The following is a 23,947-nucleotide window of genomic DNA, read 5'->3' on the forward strand; positions in this document are numbered from 1 at the left end:
AACTTGTTTATTGATTTACTCCAATGTTTAAATCTTTCTTCCTTATCGATTCAAGGATGTGGAAATTTGTGGGTTTGAATCCCATATTTACTCTGGTTATTGGCCTTGCTTTGACATCTCTATGCTTGTGCTTTCTGATATGTAGAACCATAAATGTCTGATGTATAGTGATGTAACACCCTGTTCAGATCAGAGTCAGGTCACACTCACTCACTCACTCTTCCTCAGACAGAATATTCCTCTCTTTCAGGATGCTCTGGCATGCCTGGACTCGTCAAGAGCCAGAGCAGCTAACTACCTGGCCAATAAAGTGAATTCCATACCATCCACAGCGACATTCCAGTTATCCATCACAGCTTACGCTCTCTCCCTCAGTCAGGAGAAAAGTCGCACAGCCTTCGATAAACTCTGGGATACCAGGAGAACAAGTGAGTTGTTAACAAACCTGCTAAGAAAAATACTGACAAATATTAAGAAAAATGCTAATATTTTATGACCTCTGTTACCTTGTTGCAAGTTACATTGACTACGCATTAATTAACAATGGTTGTGGTAAGATGCCAACCCGTAACTTCTAGGCATCCTTCACACCACTTCAACAAGTTAACTAACATCGTTAGATTCTGGTCCCTTGCTAATACAGTCAGATGATACAAAATGTATGGAAGTTTATAAGCCTTTGAAAGTGCCATATTCATTGTAGAGAAATGACTAAATATTTCCCTTTGTAAAATAATCCCCAGTATAATGATTTTTCCTTATCCTGACTCATGCTTATTTGCTTGTCTTCTTCCTCTTGAGAACCTAGTGGAACACTTGTATCTCCTTATTGAAGCTCCCTTCAATAAAACATACATAAAATCACTACTCACCAGAGTTATCCCTGTATCCTGTTTTGGCGGGAAAAGTGGCGCCACTGTTCTCCCACGCTTCACTCTCTCCTTCTTCGCCCTGTGAGCAGGTTGTGAGAGCGCCTGTGTCTCCTATACGGCACTATATCCTTTTATTACTTACTTAGTTCCCTCTATTATACATTATAGAGGTTTAGCTAATATCCTTTTACAATATGGGTTGATATTTAATCGTATTTAGCACTGTTTATTCACGGTTTAGTCCGCGTTTGTTCAGTTGTTTACGTTTTCATGAAAAACTGTTCCAATTGTAGATTTCATTTCTCTGCTGTTGACCCTCATCAATTGTGCCCTAGCTGCACGGTACCATGTTCTTTCAGCTCACGCTGCATTAATTGCCAGCATTTAACTACTTGTGCATTTAATAAATACCTTCTTTGCGTCCTTAGACGTGCTGCAGATAGGTCAAGACGGGTTGGTGTAGTCATGGATGAACCAGCGGAGTCTCTCACCAGTCAACTGATGTCTGACGACCCCCCTTCCGTCTGGTGTTCAGCTGGAGTTTCCCTCGGGGGAGAGGCGTGGGACGATGTCCGCCACCTCCAAGAAGAGACCTGCTACTCCGGATGTCCCTTCGTCCTCCAGACCTCCAACCCGGGGGACTTTATGCAGCAGTTTTCCCAACAGATTATGGAACTGATGGAGCAGCGGTACGGCCTGGAGAAGAAGTCACAGCCAGCCCACAATGAGGTCCCGAGCCTTCGCGAAGGCTCCAACGCAGACGACGCTTCTGAGGGGCCCTCCATCAACGTGAGGTCTGGCAACAGATCTACTCTTCAGGACCAGCCTGTGCGAAGGTCGACTCAACCATCCCCTTGCGGCGGACTCGGACGATCAGCATCCGCGAAGGCATTCGCGAAGGACCAGTCGCCTATCCCCAGATGCGGAAACAGATGATCAGTATTCGCGAAGGCAGTCTCGAAGGGCTTCAAATACAGTATCCAAGACATCTTCCGCGTCACGCAGATCGTCGAGGGCTTCGCCGAGACATTCGCGAACCCACAGTCGCAGGTGTCCACGAAGGTCTCCACGAAGGTCGCCACGCAAGTCTCCGCGCAGGTCTCTACACAGGTCACCGCAGTCGCGAAGGACTCCACCTAGATCACCATCGGAGGAGGATCAACGTCCCTTACTCAGCACTCCGGTCACTGGGGATGACGGCGGGATCATCTTTTCGGACTCTGAAATACGCTACTGGATGGCCAACGGTTTAGACTTGGCATCACCATCTAAGGACGATAATCCGGCTCACACCTATCTCATGCAGGATGATGATGTCGACGCGATCACTTTCCCTCCGATTGATCCCATCGCAGCGGTCCCAGAGAACCTGGACGCAGCCTTCAAAACAGCCACAAAAGCCCAGGCGCCGCATCTGCCACAGTTCAACGCCAAAAAGTTCTCTTCCCACAACATGGATCCGTTCCTGAAGGCACAGGACATAGATGAGAACTTCAAAGTCATCAGTGATGTCAAGGCCAAGTCTTACAAAATTGAAGACAAGAAGTTGGCACAAGTCGAAACTATGACCAGGCGGATGTTCTTCGGCCTCAACAGATCAAGGGCAGTCAACGAAACGCTCATCGCTAAATTCCGAGACTCTACTGCGGAAGAAGATAGGATGATATATTCGGCCCTCCTTATGCAGAAGAAGGACCAACAGTTTATGACAGACCATCTCTCATCCATCTCCGCAGCGCTGACGCTAGCACGTCGACAAGGTCTCCTCGCCTCCTGCAGTTGGAGTGAGCGCTTTACCAAGTCACTCTACACAGCCCCGTGGTCAACCCCTTCCATCTTCGCTGGAGAAATCGACGAGGATGCCAAGGAAGTTACCAAAGACTCAAGGGAGGTCCTTATGATCAAGTCCATAGATACTCTGGCCAGTGTCATCAGGCAGACATCCCAGCGCTACTCGGGCAGGTCCAAGTTTCCTGGGATACAGAGAGCACAGGACAGGAAAATGGGTACCTCCAGAGGCGGAAAAGATTCCTTTCGTCGCCCAGCCGGCAATTACAGAGCAAGGTCCGGACGAGGCAGGGCACCCAGAGGCGCCAAGGATTATCGACGATGAAAGAAGGGTTCGGAACGACTGGAGTCTTCCACCCCCAGCCGTTCCTGTACAACCTTCACAAGTGGTTGGACGCCTTCAGCTACACTGGGAAAACTGGGGAATACTTCAAGATCCGTTTGTATCCAACATCCTAAGAGACGGATATCGCATACAACTACAGGCCGCTCCACCGCTCACAGTCGACCCTCACAAGTTCGACTTCAAGACTCATCAGATAGAGAAGTTACGAGAGGCGGTCTCATCTCTACTAGTAAAGCGAGCCATAGAGGTCGTGGATCAAGCCAACATCACGCCAGGTTTCTACTCCCCAGTTTTCCTAGTGCCAAAGAAAAACTCCAAACAAAAGTTCCGACTCATCTACAATATGAGCACGTTCAACAGAGACTATCTGAGCAGACCTCCCAAGTTCCGCATGATACATCTGCCTCAACTGATCCACCTCGTCCGATGGACTACATTGCCAGCATAGATCTACAGGACGCCTATCTGCATATTCCTGTACATCCAGACTCGAGGAAGTACCTCAGGTTTACACTGGACGGGCTACATTACCAATGGAAGGTCCTGCCATTTGGAATATCATCGGCCCCTTGGTTGTTTACAAGGGTGACGAAACCCATAGTCACATATCTACATCATCGAGGTCTACGCAGTGCCTTTTACCTCGATGACGGGATTCAAGTCCATCAAGATCCCAAGCATCGCAGACTACAGTTGAACTTCACCATCAATCTGCTTACACAGCTGGGGTGGTTAGTGAATCTACTCAAGTCGGACATAGAACCTACGCAGGACCTGCAGTTCCTAGGCATCAGCTTTCTCACGACGCAGAACCGCATCGTCGTACCAGAGGACCGATGGCTCAAGATTCAACAGACAATCCCACAAGCCCTACTCTCTCCGTGGCCACTACGACAATGGCAGAGTCTGTTGGGTCTCCTCACGTCCGCACAAGACATGACAGCCAGAGGGAGATTACAGCTACGCCCGCTACCGGTCCTCATCAATGCTCATCTCGAGGACCCAGACCCCTTCGGTCTTCCGGACTACCTCAGACCTCATCTCCTATGGTGGACCCAGAGATCGAATGTCTGCGAAGGCATCTATTTAGCAGAGCCGGAGTGCAAGACTCATCTGTATGTGGACGCATCACTCAAAGGTTTGGGAGCACACCTCGACAACGATGTGGCGGCCGGGAAATGGACCAAGGAAGAGAAAAGTCTGCACATCAACATGCTGGAGATGAAAGCAGTCGTCAACGCCATACACCACTGGAGCAACATTCTACAGAATGCGCATCTCATGGTACACACGGACAACTCACAGTGGCGTTCTACATAAACAAGCAAGGGTCAACACGATCATTGAACCTGCTGGACCTCTGCTTTCAACTGTTCGACCTAATCGACGATCTGAATATCCACATAAGAGCATGCCACATTCCAGGAGCCAAGAATGTCATAGCAGACGCCCTCTCCCGTCCAACTCAACCGTCTCCAACGGAATGGATGCTACATCCACAGATCTTCAAACAGATCATCAAGGAGAAGGGAGCCCCTCTAATAGACCTCTTCGCCACACGTTTCAACAATCAGCTGACAACATTCGTCTCTCCAGTACCAGATCCACGAGCGTGGGCAACGGACGCTCTCAGCATATCCTAGGAAGGACTAAACGCGTACGCGTTTCCACCGCCAGCGCTAGTACCGAGGGTGTTGCAGAAAATCAGCAAGACCAAGAACCTCCAACTGATTTTGGTCGCGCCCTACTGGCCAGCGAGAGTGTGGTTCCCCATTCTCATACAAGAACTAGGACCACCACAGCTGCAACTACCAGAATGGCCGAATCTACTAGTACATCCTCACACAAAACAGGCGCACGGCAACCAAGGGGCGTTCCAACTACACGTGTGGACTGTATCAAGGCGTGTTTGAACAAGAGAGGGTACTCCGCCAGAGCAGCGAAAACAGTGACACTAGCTCTACACAAGTCTACACGCAACTTGTACGACGACAAGTGGCGAAGCTTCGAGACATACGCTGCCAGAAACGGGTTTTCAGCTAGAAAAGCATCACACCCTCAAGTGGCGGACTACCTTTGTCACCTACGGCAAACAAAAAGGCTAAAAGGGTCTACGCTTTCAACATACCTAGCGGCATTGAGCTCAGTCATCACTATGAGGACAAGTGCCAAGCTAACGAAAGTGCCAGAGTTACTGGCCTTGCTACGCTCTTATAAATTGGAGGACCAACAACAGAGATTCAAAGCTCCGGCGTGGGACCTCAACGTTGTTCTTCGACATCTCACCAGTGACGTCTACGAACCATTAGAGACGACATCCTTCGAATTTTTGACACAAAAGACGCTGTTCCTGATATCCCTTGCAACAGCAGCCAGGATGTCGGAAATACATGCTCTAGACTACGAGAGAACACGTTTTGATGAAAATCAAAACACAGTGCATATGGGACTACGATGGGATTTCATCGCAAAGAATCAACTGCCAGGTCAACCGGACAGACAATTCCACGTCCCAGCATTATCCTCCGTCCTCGGACCACAAGATACGCATGACTGGGAATTGCTCGCTACAGACGATAATGGAGGGCTGCTTCTTGAAATCAGACATGGTGTTTGCAAACCACTACTTGAGAGATATCGCCACCGAGGACGTCTCAGGCATTCACCATTTCGGCCCACTGGTTGTCGCACAACAGTTGACAGTTCCTCAAAGACGTTGAGACGAAGTCTGTTCTTTTATCACATGACTTACCAAGCCTACACTCAGCAGAGTTCTGCTTAAGTCTAAATACACGTCTAACGACTAGCATAAGTGATATGACCCAGAACTTGTAAGAATACTCGTACAGGAAAGGGTCGCTTCTCCACTTGATGCTTGCATCAAGAAATGGAGTCGCAAAATCCACATAAAATGTTAACAGAAGAAAGGACCAAAAGTTAACAATTGTGGTCCCCCCATCAAAAGGCAGCTGAAAGGACAGGGTCGCTAACAGCAGCAGAGATTAGCAGTAAATACAGTGCCAATACAAAGTTCCCATAGGGGGGTATATATTGACGTAAATCACTACACGAAATCCTAAAGTATTATTCCCGCCTCCAATCTGTCGGATTCTACAAGCAAATAAGCATGAGTCAGGATACGGAAAAATATGTAATTTTCTGAATAAAATTGATATTTTTATACTTATCCTGACTCATGAGGTAAGCCCTCCCAACCTCCCCACTAGACACTTTGGATTTCCCTGCAAATTCAAGTGTCGGGCTCATTATCAGGAGAGAGTGAAGCTTGGGAGAACAGTGGCGCCACTTTTCCCGCCAAAACAGGAAACAGGGATAGTGAGTAGTGATTTTACATACGTTTTATTGAAGGGAGCTTCAATAAGGAGATACAAGTGTTCCACTAAGTTCGCAAGAGGAAGAAGACAAGCAAATAAGCATGAATCAGGATAAGTATAAAAATATCAATTTTATTCAGAAAATTACATTTTCAATAAATTTTTCAGGTACGGATACTTACTTTTCGGATGCCGAAGTGCCTTCCAACCCATCAGAAATTGTAAACACTGTTCGTTTTCTGAAGCCTCGTCAGGAACTGCGCAATGACGCTCACGCTACTCAAGCAACAGCATATGCTCTGATGGCACACATTAACAACAATGGGGTCAAGTTTGAACGTGATTCCATGATGCGCTGGCTACAGACAATGAGGAACAGCATTGGAGGCTTTACTTCCACACAGGTACTGTGCAGAGTTGTGTCCCTTTGGTCCCTATTGTGGATTCAAAGACCTACGATACATTTTGACATATATGAAAGTTAATATTCTGCTTATGATATGTTTTATAATGTTTCTAAGTGTATGTAAGTGTGGTAAAGGTCTAAAATCTGTGTTACTTTGGGCTTTCCTGAAAGCAGAAATGTTGCGATACAACTGCAAATCATGTTAAAAGGAGCGACACCATAGATTTTGTGGTATTTGCAGGAATGGTCCAAAATATTACTTATGATTCCATGAAAAAAACTCAGAATGATGGTCTGCTTGGTGAAACAACCATTTTTCCTTATTCTGAACAAGTAATCATATAAATGACATTTTCTTTTATTCTAGAGCACGACGTTTCATGCTATTTCATTCTGACTCTTGCTATTTACTTCTCTCTGCCTTAACCTGAGAGTCGTCATATGAGCGAAATATTCTCAAGTACGACGTTAAACCCAATTTCACCTCACCTTAACCTGAGATACAGTGGGAACATTCTGTGTAATGTTCCCCAGAAAGAGTAAAAACATCTCACCTGAATGCGCAACAAGGTCCTTCATGACCAGCCAGTGTCTCCACATTTCCGCCCCGTTCAAGGAGGTGGTTTTGGAAAATATTCTGCTTTTTAATCCAAGCCATGCTATGAAAATTATGATAATATTAATTTTCTAAGAAATACATTTTTTTCCAGGATACTCTGGTTGCCATGGAAGCACTGTTCCAGTTCACTCAAGTTGACCCCAACAGAAATGTGTTTGACATGATGGTGAAACTGGAATCTACTGCCTCCCCTAACTGGTCCCAGACCGGATTCTTCACCAAAGCCAACTACACAAAGTTACAGAATGCCTATGTGAGTATTCAGAAACTTACAGTTCTCTTCAGTTCACTGAAGGGGTGGACGTCCAACAAGCAGACATCAGTATTTCGTTACCTATATGGTAATTATAACATCTGGACATATTTGCTACTGATATTGTTATAACAGCAAGACATATTTGCATATATCGTTGTTATAACAGCTTGATGAATTTGATGCATGCATTGTTATAACACCTACACATATTTTATTCACATACTGATGTTATAACGGCATATTTGATATATTGTTATAACAGCTCCATGTATTTGATGCATATATTGTTATGACAAGACATTTGATGCATATTGTTGTTATAACAGCAAGACACATTTGATGCACATACTGTTATAACAGCAATATGTATTTGATGCATATATTGTTATAACAGCTAGGCGTATTTGATGCATGTGGTTATAACAGCGAGATGTCTTTGATACTAATATGGTGTTATAGCAGTAAGAGGCATATGATAATTATCTCATTATTAAAGCAGGTATTTTAATATTCAGTGTGTGTTAATGATAATTAATGTTGCAGTTACAGTGAGTGTTGTTTTGCTTCCAGCTGCCTTTGGTATATGGTGCCATGAAGATCCTGGCCCAAGGAACAGGTCGAGCCCTCATGCAGGTATGTAACATATATACTGTGGCTGAGGTCCCAGGGCATCGCAAAGGCTGAACAGGACCCATACAAGCATTTAGAATAAGGGCTGAAGAGGTTACAAGTGCTCCACAATACATACTTCATTTTGTATTCATATGATTTATATTTCTTACCCATGTGTGGTAGCTGGAATCAAACATGGGTTAGATCTAATTCTATGTGTGTCATTGGCTACTACATGGCACATGGTCAGATTATGACAGACTGACTACTGTCAGGATTAAAATTCATTTATAGGTAGCATGTCAGATGATGTCACAAATGGCCATTGTGTTATGTATCAATGCACCACTTTGATGTCATAGTGTATCATGACATATTTCAATTTCTAATGTTGCAATACATATGTGTTGTTGTGTCAACAAAGGTGTTACCTGTGATATCAGTTTGTGATGTCACAGTACATATATAATCACACTTTGTGTCAGCACTAAGACTTTGAGTTACATAATGAGTTTACAAACATGCTTGTGGATTCCATGCAGCCGAAGATCCAGTAATATACAAAGCACTGATGTATTTTCCTATTTACTGCAGCTAACAACCACTGTGAATGTTGAATATCCATGGCTGCTGAAACCAACACAGGATGAACAGAAGTTCTTTGACCTGATGATTGACTACTACACTTTTACAGGAAGAAACGGCTCTATCTTTGAGATGTCTCCTTGTGTTAGGTGAGTCAACTGGTGTTCCTCTGATGATGAGTTTGGCTTCACTCTATTACTTGGGCAGTATTCTGGGTCTAACAGTATTCCTTGGACAGTATTCTGGGTCTAACAGTATTCCTTGGGCAGTATTGTGGGTCATACTGTATTGTTGGGGAGTATTCCGGGCCTAACTGTATTCCCTGGGCAGTATTCTAGTTCTAACTGTACTGTTTGGGCAGTATTCTGGGTCTAACTCTTTTCATGTGAGAAAGGCCAGTATTCTCTCTCATAGTGGTCTTCTTTGGGTCTGAGAGTAAGATTGGTTCAATTATTCATTTAAAAGTATTCTGTTTCTGACTGTCAGTGTGTTTCTTCTGAGAGTGTGCATGGTCAAACTATATTAGTTTGTGAGTATTGTGGGTGTGAGTGACTCTATTCCTCTGAGAGTATTCTTGGTCTGATTGTATTCAGCATGGTCAAACTGTATTCCTTTGGGAATATTCTTAGTGTGACGATATTCCTCTTGAGAGTGTTCTGGGTCTGATTGTATATGGACAGTGAACAATGACAAAGTGGTGATTTTTGTCTTTCAGCTGGGCGTACACTGAGAAGAGTCTGACCAGTGGCCTCGCTGTCCTGGAAATCGACATCCCTACTGGCTACATGGTCATGAACAACACACTGCGTGAATATGTTCAATCTGGCATTGTGCCCAATCTGCGGCGAGCAGAATTCTACGGCAGGAAAGTCGTATACTACTTTGAATATGTAAGTATTTAAAGGATTGATGCAGATTATTTTGGTAATGTAATAAGACCTATAGTATGACCAGAAATTATTGAGAATTTTAGAAATATGTTTAATTGGATTTCTAGTATAAATAACCTTGACCAGCTATCAAGTGCTTGGTTTTATTCAAGAGAGACAACTCCGTTAAACCTTTTTCATTAGTTTGTGAAGAGTTATCCCCTTTGTTTACTTGCTAGCAGACGACATTTTCAGTGATCCTCAGTATGGATGATATAGAGAAGAGGAAGTTGATTTTAGAGTATTATAACAAGGACATCAGATGAGCTAAAGTGATTTCAAGTAGAACAGACATCCCTTTGTCCACTGTGTATCTTGTTTTGAAAAATATTGCAAATGGATATGGCATTGAGCACCAGGGAGGCGCAGGTAGGCCCAGAAAATTGACTGTCAGTGACAGGAGGCGGCTTGGTATTCTTGTTTCTAAAAACAAAGGAAGGAGTTTAGAAAACTTAAGGCTGGATATGATTGATAGAGGAACTGTGGCTGTCTGTAAGGAGACAATTAAAATTGAGCTGCATGCAGTGGGTTGGCAGAAAAGTCAAGGAATTCCATCACCGATCATGAAACCTGAACAAAAGGAGCGCAGGTTGAACTGGTGCTTACAACATAGAATTTTAACTGGGACAATGTGATTTTCTCAGAGAAAGTTCTGTGTGGCTGTTTCCTAATACACTGAAATTCTGGACCAAACAAACTGAAAAACCTTTGTATCAGCGCCCAAAGTACAGTCCAAAATTGTGGGGTGGCATATCTGTGTTAGGGGCAACGCCCCTCTGTGTATTTGAAGGGAGTATGAACAGTGAGCGGTACACAGATATTCTCAAGGGACATTTACTTCCACCTGCTAACGTGTTCTATGGAAATTTTTTGATTTTCCAGCAGGACAACGACCCAAAACATCGTTCAAAGCATTCACAGGCCTGGTTTCGGACCCAAAATATGACATTATTAGATTGGCCAAGCTATAGCCCTGACCTAAATCCAATAGAAAAAGTTCGGAGACTTATGAAGGAAAATGTCAATAAGAAAAATTTGACAAATATTGCTGAAATGAAAGAAGAGGTGGTCAGATATTGGGACAGCACGGACCACGACTTTCTAACTTCTTTGATCAGTAGTATGCCCCACCGCATTGAAGCCTGCATTGCTGCCCATGGTGGCTTGACAAAATACTAACTGTTCACCTGTCTTTGAATCTGGAGTTATGTTCTGTTAATGTTCACATTTAATACGTGAGTAATGAGAGAAAAAAATAACAAAATTTACAATCTTTCAATTCTCAATAATTTCTGGTTGTACTGTATTGTCACTCTTTATGTTTAATTCCTGACTATTCCTTGGGTCAGCTCCTGCCCTGAAGATTAGAACATTGAACTGTCTACCATTATACGTGTCTTCACAATGTCTGCCAGTGTGTCACTGCTACCATGTTGCCAAATGTCATGGCACTGTATGATGGTGGAAAATATGTGTGTGGCCATGTTTTGTTTGTCCCCAAACAACACAAACTTATTGATATTGTTATGATCCGGGATACTTGAACTTTGATACTCACTCAGGATACGATATTTCAAAAGGTTCAGACTCAGGACTCAGACATTTCTCTATTTCAGCTTGACCAGAGCAAGACCTGTGTATATTTCCGGGCAGACCGTTGGTACCCAGTAGCCAATGCCACCATCCAACACCGCATCAGGGTGTTTGACTACTATGAACCTGGTAAGGAAAAGATTTTGATATCTCACATGACCTAGTAGTCTGGTAAATGAATCATTCAGCTGCCACGCTTGGCTTTACTTCAATTAGTGCATGACTGTATGATAGAGTATCTCTCACCTGTGACCTGAAGTACTGGTTCATGTATTAAATGCAGGATCTAAACTTAATTCACTAACTCAGTTATAGTGGTAATCAAACCCAAGAATAAACTGGAGCTTGAGATTGCTTAGTGGCTCAAGGATGTATTTCACTGTACAGAGTTGCCTCCCTTAGTGATCCAAGAATTCTATGCTTGTTGGTGTGAACCTCTCATTAGCTTTGATTGTTTCCAGGGTTGTCAGCACCATTATTGTAAGTGTGCAGTGAGCAAATCTTAGAAAAAAATTCTCTTGTTTCGTATTTGTCCCAAACATTTTCAAATGGGTTGCTGTTGGGAATCGGAAACCATCCACTATCGATAATCGGAGGACTTGTTAACGATTATCGATTATAATCAAAATATATATGTTTTTAATGTAATCACCAATTTTAAGGACTTTTCCCCAGGTTTTCTTCTAATTAATATTGTTTTAGAACTAATACTGTGATACAATGAAAGTAACACATGCAAGAAAGACACTGGAATTGTAATTAAACAAAAAAAGTGGTTAAATTTTTATAATGTGCATAGCTTTATGCTGTTGAGCGCATGTTTGTTCATGAATATTCGTCAAATTTAATGGTTAGTTTACTTCATTCAAGTGTGTTAAAATAAAACAACAAGTTCTGATTAATCAAAAATGTGTTTTTTACAATCGATAATCATTTTTAATCCTTCTTTCGATCGAGTTTCGATTACTTTCGATCATCGGAACACCACTATTGATGATGTGAATCCTTTTCTTAATTTTCAGGAATGCACAATACATCGATCTATACGACCTACACCTTGTTCACAATGAACATCTGCTTTGCTTGCGGTTCCTATCAATGCCCATATTGCCCCTCATTCAATGTGGCTGCAATCCTTCAAGCCAGCATCTCAATGACGGCTGTCATGCTTGGATTCATCATCAAACGACATTTGATAACATGATAAAGCAAATGAGTTTGCAGTCTTGTCCTTAAGTATCAGCTTGTTAAATCTGTTAATAATAGTATTAGAAGAATACATGTCCTTGTACAGTGTTTAAGGATATTTTAGACACTTACTAAATGTGACTAGTATTGTGTGGTTTTAATCTCAACAGTCTTTGATCATAAAGGAGTCAATGAATGAAGCACATATGACCCAAATAATCAGGAATATTTGGTGCCTTCTTTCAAAAACATGAAGTATACCATTTGTATCCATTGATTTAATAGTTTCAAAACATCATGTTTCAAGACCAATTTGTGAATACCAGGTGATCTGCTCATTGTCGTGTGGAATAACATCAATTATCCAACACTGGATTTCACAGGAGATAATGCTGATTATTAATGTTTACCAACTAAAACATGTGGCAGCAATTGATTTTATTAGGTGAAGAGAATCACATTGTCATGTCTTTCTACATCAAACATTTTGATACTGTATCTCATTTGATATATTAGAGTTTTAAATTTATGTTAACTCTTTTTGACATATTTGATGTTAAAGGACACACGGGTGAAATTCTCTATACACATCTCATTCGGCTCAACTGAGTTCTGAGATCAGGTGTCCATTTTAGTTCTGATGTGCTCTGTGAGCCATAGAGACATTGTCACTTTGAAACAAACGCAATTGTTTAGTAACTTTACTTCTGATCCTTGTACATATATAAACATAGTTGGTTTCTGAATAATTCAGTTGCACCCCTGGTTCACCTTTAATACCTTTTCAGTTGGTAAAAATTGGGAGGTGCCTCCAGATCTGTTCATATATAAATATCTAGTTCACGTAACTAGGGGGAAAGAATTTATATTGGTAAATGGATTTGAACTTGATGAAATAACATGCTTGTGAAAATTTAACTAAATAAGTATTGATCTCTCTTATAGAGTATTTTGTCAGATTCTCAACTGACAGAAAATCAGTTCCTAAATTGGTATGTTAGGATAAGGAAGCATGTGCTTAGAGAGGTTTTGTGAAAATCTATCCATGAAACAAACCACTTTAATATTCATGTAGTTCTTGCCAGCTCTCTCTCTCTCTCAGATGATAACAACAATAATTATCAAAGAAATGTCCTGCTTAATACACAACTGTGTGTATAATTTCAACATGATTATCATGATGTAGATATAGAAACATATTGTGTGTATATACCTAATACAAAAATGATTCATGTTCATTGTATGATATTCATATGTACATTGCATTAGAATTGCACATCTAGCAGAAGGTGCTTATAGGTTGAAATGAAGATTTATATACCATATCCATTGACCCAACCTGAGTTTTGTCTTAATGGCCTTGACATTTTGTATCATCTCTGGCTTTTTAACTGGTAGGTTTGTGTGTGAAACTTTTAACCATATTGATCGATTGATGATTAAAAAAAGTTGGAATGCATTCTTCCGGTTGATAATTCTTTCCTTTGGTGATAAAACTATTGTAAAATCTCTCTAAGTTGATAATGTGATTTTTGTTCAACAAAAAAAGCCCATAAAACTTAAGTGGCTCAAATGAGTCATTTTATGGTTTCTATATTTCACCATGGATTATTGTGTACATATGTCTATTTTGTAAAATGTCATAACCTGAAATGGAACTAGTGTAGATAAACTGGCAGTTGCTATAGGAAGGGTAGAATCTGTATCCTTCATAGTTGATTACAAATACTGCAAGTCTGATGTCACTGAAGGAATTTACACCATTATTGTCAGAATTGCAGAATGGGACATGCGATGTACATCAAGGTGATGATCATTTAGAGAAATCGTTATTTGTCGATCTTGAAGAAATGTTTTATTCAGATCCATTTTCCCCATGAAATCATTTTATCCATACAATGGCTGTACATAGAAACAAACTATTTTTTACCTGTATCAGCAAATAACTTTTTATTAAAAATCGATTTTTAGAAAGTGTGTGTTTTGTTTGTGTCAATCTTTCATTCACAATATTGAAGGAGCATTGGGAGTGTGATTTCAGGTCAATAGAACAGAGATTGTCAGTGTGAGGTTGATGAAACACCCACTGACTATGCTTGTCCTTGGCAGAGACAATCAGTGTGAGGGTGAGAGAACACCCACAGCAAGTACCTGTCACAGTCAGAGATACTTAGTGTGAGGGTGAGAGAACACCCACAGCAAGTACCTGTCACAGTCAGAGATACACAGTGTGAGGGTGAGGGAACGGCCACCAGTCCCTCCTTGATTCCATGTGTCCGCAGTTGCAGAATAAATCACGGAAATTACCTTTTGGTGCAGAAAAACATCTGGTCCACGGAAAACACATTTTTCATGCAGAATACCTGCAGAATTTGCCATTTATCTGCCGCAAAATTTACTTATTTTGAAAGTTAAATCAAGTCTGACATCAACAGAAATGAAAAGGAGGGGTAAATGTCAAAAGTATGATTTTTTACACAAAAACGAACTCAGACATTTGTTATAACGATATGTTCAAAATATTCACGAATAAAGTGATCGGTTTCATGAACATAATTGCACTGTCAATTTCAAATAATATTATTGTAAGGTGCTGAAGAAAATATTACCTTATGAATAAATCATTTTGAAGATTGAAATTGCATTTTTTTGGTGTTTCTTTCAAGTTTTTAACTGCAGAAATTTTTGCAGAATTTTGAACAAATGGGATGCAGAATTTACTTAAATTTGCCGTGGAATTCTTATAAATTTGTCGCGGAATCCAGGAGGGACTGACCCACAGCAAGTACCGGTCACAGTCACAGATACTCAGTGTGAGGGTGAGAGAACACCCACAGCAAGTACCTGTCATAGTCAGACATACTCTGTGGGAGGTTAATGGAATGCTTACATCAATACCGCTACTCATTGTTGGTCTTCCCATATCTTGTTTGAAATATGTGGTTTTAAATGAAAAAATCCATCAGAAATCTACAGGTACAGTCATACTTCTCTTAAACTTCACATAAACCCTAGGGGTAAAAATACATAAATCACTAACTCGCATCGTTATAAATGAAACCCCGTCATTAAAACTACTCATTTCGACCTTTAATTGACTTAAATCGACCTTTTTGACAACAGTGCACAATTCTCACCCGCGAACGAAATTTCAACCAATCAGAGCGGCGCGACTCTGTGACGTCATATGAGGAATAGCTTGGAGGGCCTGTGCAGGAATTCATCTACATTTTAGGGTTAAATTATCTTGTTTACAGGCTTGTATAAACCTGAAATCGTGACAATTGTTGTGGAAAATGAAAGCTATATGTTCTCACAATCTACTGTCATTTACTTTTTGTCTCCTGCTTTGCCTAGTTTTCGAGTTACAACTTGTTTTCATAGACGATTCTGTCAAAATCGATTGGTGTCGTTAGGCCCTATTTGTATAATGACTGATCCAAATTGATCCCATTTCTGTGTTTTTTACCTCGATATTTAATCATGTCATGTAAAAATCTGTTTGTATTCTCAAAACAGTGTCGGCCCATAAGTTTTCACATGCAATACAGCAATTAATACTCCCTTGTTGTAACCCGTGTTAGGTGGTATAAACCTACACATGTTATTTGTCATCATTCACTTGATGGTCAGTTAATGAATTTATAACAGGTATAATTAGTGGTAACACACTTAAATTACCCGACAAAGGTTCCCATTTGGCATTTCTTGTGTCTGGAGTAAATATTCAACATTATAAACATCGATCAAAGGATTAACCGATAACACGCTGATTGATTAATTACTTTTATCTTTCACAGCGGAATTGTCAAAAGGTAGTGTTTATGTATGTAGATTTACTAATCTATACTGAATACACTCTGTCGTGTCGGTGTCTGCGTAAAAACAACGTCCTTCTTTCAAAGGATTAACCGGCAATACATTGATTGATTGCCCATTATTGGCTAACTAAATTACTGTTTTTTTAAAGAATGGCGGACATTATGCAATTAGTTGCCAGGTGTGCTATCTTGGGTGACCAATGAGACTATACACCAATACCTGAAAAAGATTTATCACTTTTTCGTATATTAAACTGTTAAAAGACACATCATTTGGAACAGTTTGTGGATATTGATGGATACATTCCTCGAACAAGGTAATGGCCTGATATTGTTCCTATAACTTTAATCTGTTTTAATTTTAATATTTGCATTTTGTTTTTATTCATTTTGTCGTAGCATTCAACAGAATCATTGTTTTCGCCGTGAAGTGTAATGAGACAGACAACATGCACTAGGGTGTGTGTGCGAATTATGATTCACACTGGCAAACTATAAAATGTCTAGATATTACAGTAGTGATTATAAATTCACTTTAAGTATCAAGCAGATCGTCTGCTTTTTATTTAGTTTCAAAATGCATACAAGTATGATAATAAACTAATTAGGATTATAAGACCAAATATAAAGACGCGCATTGACTAGTATCTACATACTGGTGAGTGGACATTAACCATGTGAATGTGGCAGAAATTTATCGCGCAGTATTGTGACTTCGACCCCCACCTCGCTTCCGGGAAGAAATCGTTATGTTATACGTTGTGTCATGCAAAATCCGTTTGGTTATGATTCCAATACATATTTAACTACGAGTAGAAAGTAGTCTTGATTTTCTAGCTTGATGAAAACAAACTATAATCTCATTAATTCTAACAGATTTTTTATTTTTAAAATGGCGGCGCCCTGTCGGGAACATCCGCCAGTCTGAGGATAAATGGTATTTAGGTTTGTTTCCACCGAGTTACAAAATCAAAACTACTTTCTACTGGTAATAAAATATGTATTTTATTGATAGTCAATAGGATTTTGCATGACAAAGCGTATAACATAATAATTTCTCTCGTGGCAGCGAGGTGGGTGTCAATATAATACTACTCACAATATTATTGTTACTTCGACCACAACCTCACTTCCGAGGAAGAAATCGTTATGTTACAAGTTGTGTCATAGAAAATCTTTATGGTCATCAATCATGTGCATATTTTACTACAACTAGTAAGTAGTTTTGATTCTTTAACTTCCGTGAAGCGATCTGAACACAAGTAAGATATCGTTTCAGGCTTCCACAACGCTCGCTTCGCACTCCACAAACATAACCCATTTAGCACGAACTGCGGGGTCCTGTGGAAATCTGTGCATGGGGACACCATCGCCCGACCCCTAGGAGCAATAAGCCATTTTCCAGTTTCGCGAAATAAGTTCGTTTAGAGTGATGTCCCTTTGCAAAACCACGTGACCGCGGGCAAACTGTCAAAACAAACGGCTGTCAAAATTTGTAACGTAATTGACTGTGCAACGACCGCTATCTGACGTGTACACCGAGAAAAGCAGAAGATGCCTTACCACCACTGTTGCTATGGATTGTGTAAGTCTGATAAGCAGGTACAAGGATCGCCATGAGATGGAAAACGTGTTTTATTCCTTTTCCGAAGCTGAAGAGTCAACCGGAGAAATGTTTGAGGTGGACGACGGGGCCGCAATGGTCGAGAGGGATTTGACGTCAAAAACATCACGAGGGCACACATATATTTGTTCAGGGAAACACTTCGTAGGTGAGTTTTTTGTCTGAATATGCTACAATTTTATGTTTCCATCAGGTGGAATTCTAAAATAGTAACTATATCGTCAATGCAAATCATTAATTTCTCGGACAATGATAAAAAGTGGTTACATGGTGTAAAATAATGTACCCATGCATAGTTTTAAATTGCCGCTTTAGTGCTTGTGTGAACTACAGTTGATTTATAAATATCCTGTCAGGTGGCCGTGGACCAACTTTGGATTTCCCAGACCCTGTCTCGATAACTTCCACGCCCTTGAAGCCCTAGGCCACCACCTCGACAAAGACAGGCAGACCCAGTAGCCTCTGACACCCCAAGCAAAAAGAGAATGGTAGAGGATGATGTCTTACCTACCAAATGTATGTATGTTCAAAAGAATATAACTTTAGCATGTTGTTTTATAATTAATTCATTCTCACATCCACTTGTTTTGATTGAGATCGCCCTTTATGAAATAATTTAATCTGAGTGTATATATTCTGTTATAATATTCTTTTGGTCTAAGTATGTTAATATTATTCAACAGGTGAAGTTCAGATGGGAATGGACATTGTTGGTCCAATGACAGCTCTTGGTGATCACATCTACAGCACTATCAAATCTACTGCTGATGCCTCCACACAAACAAACTTGTGTTTTGATGACATCAGCTCATACACAGATGATGTGCTGCAGAACCCCAAGATGCTGACCAAAAAATTAACAATGGATAACATCACAAGAAACAACAAAAGCAGCAAGTTTTACACTGGTACATATATTACATGTTATTGTGTTTAAAGGTATATACATACAAAATACCAGCATATATAAAATAACTAAGTATTACATTTATCAATCCTTTGGGGTTGGGCACTGTAACCAAAAAATATCAGATTCATGTTTCATTTATGGTGGTGGTTATTATTCAATGTCACATTGTCAATGATGTTTGATGACCAGTGTTACACTTTTACAACAGGGCTCAGTGTTGCCATGCTCATGCTGGTGTTCAACTGGTTGAAGGACAAGGCTGCCAGGATGACTTACTGGAGAGGTCAAAGTGAGACAAAGCAAGATGGGGTGTGTTTTGTCATTAATACTCATGTCAGTTAGTACATACCAAATGACATTACATATTATATAAACCATTTGATGCTGGTTAACTTTTCAGAAATATTCAGTTTATTATGGTCAGAACATTGGGACATTTTACTGATAATACAAAAGTTTCGATTAATACAACTCTGAATCTTGGCTGGCAACCAATGCATTATTTCACGCATAGTTTCTGATATCAGTTCAGAATGTAAATGGTACAGCACTGTAAATGTTCAAAATTAGTTGTGTACAATTTCCTGCTTTTGTATTGCAGCAAAATCCAGCAGAGGCCCGTCAAGACTTCTCTCTCTGTATGAGGAATTTATCATCACTCTGATGTTCTTTCTACGACGAGCTAATGATGTGGAACAGTTGTCTGACTTGTTTGGTGTTTTGAACTCTCACATTAGTAGAATTTTCAACACATGGATCAATCTGATGTGCAAAGAATTATGTTTTTCTTATCAAATGGCCTTCCACAAGACAGGTGAAACATAATCTTCCTAAATGTTTTAAATATTTTCCAAATACCAAAGCAGTTATTGATTGTACAGAATTTCTACTTCAAAACCGAGTATTCCTTCCAGCCAGAGAGTAACATGGTCATCTTATAAACATAGAAATTCTTTAAAGTGTTTAGTTGCTTGCTCTCCAAAAGGTTCATTTACTTTTTGTTTCAAAGTTATGGTCAGGCAGCATTTCGGATAGGAAGATAGTTCAACAATCTGGTTTCTTAGATTTACTCTCTGAACATGATGACATCATGGCTGATAGAGGCTTTTTAATTAGAGATCTATTAGCCTTTAGAAAGACAACTCTCAACATACCACCATTTTCTCATGGGAGACAACTCAGTTCAGTAGCAGTTACTAAAACTAGGAGAATAGCAAATGCTAGAATACATGTGGAGAGAGCTATTGGGAGACTAAAGGAATATAAACTATTACAGGGTGTTATTCCTTTGAAAATCAAAGGTTCTCTTTGTCAGTGTGTAAATGTAGCAGCGTCACTGTGCAACTTGGATAATGTTCTTGCTAAATAGATGTCCAAGTCACTCAAAGGAATATCTCTTACAGTAACCAGGAAGTTTCAGCCAAAGCTGACAAATATCTTCATCTATTTTACTTGTTTAAAGTCTGCAATATTGAAGGAAGTAATATTTTTACATATATATTTTGATTTTTTCTAATCATAGACTCAAAGAATTGTTCATGAAAAGGTACATTAATAACATGTATACCTTTCCTGGTGTATATTACCAAATCACAGGACTGAAATCCATATATACCTAATTGGCCTTGAATTTGATAATAATAATCACTATCATCTTTAAGATACCAATTACCATCTTTCAGGTAACATCCCTACATTGTGCAGCAGTTTTAGGATCACAGTCTCTCAAAGCCCATGGACATTTAATTTCTAATAATTTGTTTTGATGATTTTCTTTGCATTGACATTCAACTGTACCATCCACTGAAATTACCAAGGAAAGGATTTTCTTTATCAATCAATAAACCTTTGATTTTCACTAATAATTTTTTTATGTCTCCTTCTTTCAATCTGTTTTATACATTTCTTTGGCCTTGCTTTCTTTCTTTCTTTCCCCACACAATAGAAGATGGTACATTGCTATTGTCAATGCTAAGACTGTCATGGAGCAAACATTTCACTAAATTTGAACAATCAATGTTATTGTTTTTTCAAAAGAGTCTGCCCTGGTGCAAACACGTTTAAAATTGGAAGTGGTCACCATGCCTTTTCTCATAACTGACCATGTAGGATTCTCACTCTGTCCTGTGGTTTCATGTTCAATGTAAGTAATGTCATCAAGTACAGTATCTGAGTCTATTAATTGCATCCTGAGATATGTCAGTATCTGGACGCAAGTCAAGGGCCTGTAGTTTGTTGACTATGGACATGGCAGCACATTCCTCATTAATTTTTGTTGCTTGAGTCTCTGTGTCAGTGGGATCAAGTAGGCTCTCCAAAGGCACAAGCATTCGGATTTATCTGCAATTATGAAACATGTTCATAAGTTCTCTGCAAAATGATATCATTCATTTGGGTTACAACTAGCTCTGAGCATTGGAAGTTGTCCATTTCTGTCATGATACCAAGCTGAAAGTTGGAAGTGTCATCCCATGAAGGTATGTATATATTGAGTGTATTGTTTTACAGATAGATATTCATTGCTTTTTATGAATGTTTGAAAGTAAAACAATCTGCATTGAAAACACCTGTTCCAAAACGTTTATATGAATACTTAACATTTTCATGCTTTAACTACCGGTACATAATGACTGTTGTATGTTGTGGACTGAAATAGGAATATTCAACTCATTTCAACCTGGTGCAGGGAGGCTGCAAAATCGGCCAGCTGTTCAAGTGATGGATTTGCTCGGTCACTTATTGGTCGAGGATCAAAATTCTCCTGTCCAAGGTCACTGTTCGTGTCTGCTAGTGTTTGTCCATAGCTGCAACACATTTTACATGGGTCATTTGTACAGCAAAATAAAAATATCTCCCATGTATTTCATGTTGGTTGTGATTTATTTAAGACCAGATTTTAATGTAGAATATTAACTACTTGCAGACTAGTGTTCTGAAATTTCCCACATGTCCTTGTTTTTTCTTTTGTACCTGATTTTCTTGACTTTTAGGTGACGCAGTGGCACAGGCTCATCATGACTTCTTGGTCGCTTGGTCCATAGGGATGGGCCATCAGTGGACGCTCTTTTTCTCAAAAGCTTCAATGTCAAAAAGTGTTGCTGCTATATGTCTGCAGGCTCCATCAGATCTGAAATATGTAGAAAAATACATGTACACTATTTGTTTCAAGACAAAGGGTTATTATAACAAACATTGTACATGTAACATTATACATGAGCAACATCAATAACTGCTTTCACAGTATTATGAATAGGTCTACATGGATATTAGAAATGTATAAATATTGGCTAAGATCCACTGAAACATTATGGAGTTTGGAACTGGTTGTTTCTCTTTAATTCAAGCATCATTACGAGCTTTAGACCTTTTCAATGTATAATGCCAGCTAGCTCACTTACCCTCCTGGACACTGACAGTAAGCGCTCTTAATGTCAACATTATTTTTCCACAGCAATCCATAGGTTGTAGAACTCGGACTTTTAGGTAGGTCTTGTCCCGTTGTGTTGGCTTCACAGACGCTTTAAAAATTCCAATTGTGTCAGTAGCATCAGCATACTCCACACTGTTGACATGCCCATCAGCAAACAAGCGATAGTCTTGAAAAGACTTGTAGGCGCGAAGCTTCCTTCTGTCATAATCGGGCCTGAACGACACCAAGTAATTAAATACGTCATATATTCCAATTTCCGGACATTGTGACAAATTGTTTGAGTAGCCTTGTAACAGGAATGGGTCACAGTTAATGTTCAGGTGTGAGAGTGTTTGGGGTGTGTAGCTTACATCGGAAACATCCTGGAAGACGGGCAAATCCAAGCTGGCAACACACTCGCACAAAGTGATCAATTCGCGACGAATGTAGCCTGTAAATGTCACACCACGGTCTTTCAAATACATCTTCAACTGTGGAACAGTCTTGGATAGGAACATACTTGATATTTTCTTCAAATAGTGATCGTAGACCAAAAGTAAACAATATCGTCTGTAGACAGAAACGGCACGTCAACCTTGTTTACGTGTTGTCATGCCCGCGGTCACGTGTCACAGTGGGCAGATAACTCTAAACGGCAAAACTGGAAAATGGCTTATTGACGACACAGCAACGATTCGGCATGTCATCGTTGATGTCGAGAAATCATCAAAATGATGAGCGTGCTACACATTTTCTATACAACTAACTGAAAATCCTTCCTCATATGACGTCACTGCAGTGCTCTGGCGACAGAGTTACGTAACCTGTCTGTGGTTTCGTTGGCGGGCGAGAGGGAAGCAGGCGACTTTTGGCAACTTTTAATCGCTCGGTATTAAATAACCACAAGTTTTTAAAGAATAAATTTGGTGTTCCGCATAAGACTAACCACAAATCTTTCATATGTAATGGTTAAAAGAGTAACAAAAAACAAAGTTTAGTGGTTCTCTTAAACTTTATTATTATGCTGATTCAAGGACAATAATCACACCATGACTGTAAAACTGCCCCTCATTATCACCCTTTTTCTTGACATGAAGGTCCTTCGTTGGGATGGCAATAAAGTCGGTGATAATAATATTCACCAAGCAACAACAGTGGACAAGGTTCCCAAAGAGGCCAAGGCTTTATATCTTTCTACCTTCACAGACTGCTAGCTTGACATAGATGAGGTGACATAGGTATGAGCATGCTCCTTTATATACATATGAAAACGTTTCCAATAATTTCTTTGTCATTTCAGCTGGAACCTTCTAGATTACTCTTGACTCCCAGTATAGATATACTAGGTAGAAGTAGCAAAATTAGCATCAAAGGTCCACACTCTGTACCTACACCAGTGACACCTCTGGGCAGTATGTGGGTACCTGCGTATGAAAATATACTTAATAAGGAACTAGTAAACAATATCACCAGGTGTTGAGGCACACCACTCCAAATATAACTATCGTACCTGTTGCCCCATGGGTTCCCAGTGTGGTTTGCCAAAGTAATGACCCAGTCAGTGTTTGCTCATGTCCAGCAAGAGAACGTTTACGTTTCATAAGATTTTCTATTCCAAGTCTAGTTCTTTGGACACGAGCTCTGTCCATGTGGA

At 40.2% G+C, this 23,947-nt stretch overlaps 2 protein-coding genes and 2 long non-coding RNA genes across 4 annotated transcripts in view; 2 read left to right on the forward strand and 2 right to left on the reverse strand.

The window, feature by feature from the left end:
• The window catches only part of LOC124291976 (murinoglobulin-1-like), a 35,496-nt gene extending 20,990 nt beyond the window's left edge, over positions 1-14,506 (forward strand). Inside the window, 8 exon segments of the mRNA XM_046729057.1 lie at positions 251-428; positions 6,510-6,745; positions 7,458-7,619; positions 8,193-8,255; positions 8,829-8,968; positions 9,535-9,709; positions 11,365-11,470; positions 12,364-14,506. Coding sequence (XP_046585013.1) covers positions 251-428; positions 6,510-6,745; positions 7,458-7,619; positions 8,193-8,255; positions 8,829-8,968; positions 9,535-9,709; positions 11,365-11,470; positions 12,364-12,545 — 1,242 coding nt within the window. The 3' untranslated portion in view covers positions 12,546-14,506.
• Positions 27-12,357, reverse strand: LOC124291978. The gene is made up of 3 exons (XR_006902334.1): positions 12,202-12,357; positions 205-217; positions 27-37 (listed from the first exon to the last, which is right to left on the reverse strand). It is a non-coding gene; the product is annotated as an uncharacterized LOC124291978 (long non-coding RNA).
• A 3,897-nt stretch (positions 14,507-18,403) lies between the features above and the next one.
• On the forward strand, positions 18,404-19,548 carry LOC124291967. Its single transcript, XM_046729051.1, has 4 exons — positions 18,404-18,490; positions 18,658-18,882; positions 19,093-19,193; positions 19,486-19,548. Exons 1-4 carry the CDS (start codon positions 18,460-18,462, stop codon positions 19,546-19,548), a joined length of 420 nt encoding a protein of 139 aa, XP_046585007.1. The 5' UTR covers positions 18,404-18,459.
• A 1,655-nt stretch (positions 19,549-21,203) lies between these two features.
• On the reverse strand, positions 21,204-21,941 carry LOC124291958. Its single transcript, XR_006902329.1, has 3 exons — positions 21,855-21,941; positions 21,562-21,688; positions 21,204-21,224 (listed from the first exon to the last, which is right to left on the reverse strand). It is a non-coding gene; the product is annotated as an uncharacterized LOC124291958 (long non-coding RNA).
• Between the last annotated feature and the right edge of the window lie 2,006 nt (positions 21,942-23,947).

Source organism: Haliotis rubra, unplaced genomic scaffold (assembly GCF_003918875.1).
Source record: "Haliotis rubra isolate DU_JTF1 unplaced genomic scaffold, ASM391887v1 Scf503, whole genome shotgun sequence".
NCBI lineage: Eukaryota > Metazoa > Mollusca > Gastropoda > Lepetellida > Haliotidae > Haliotis > Haliotis rubra.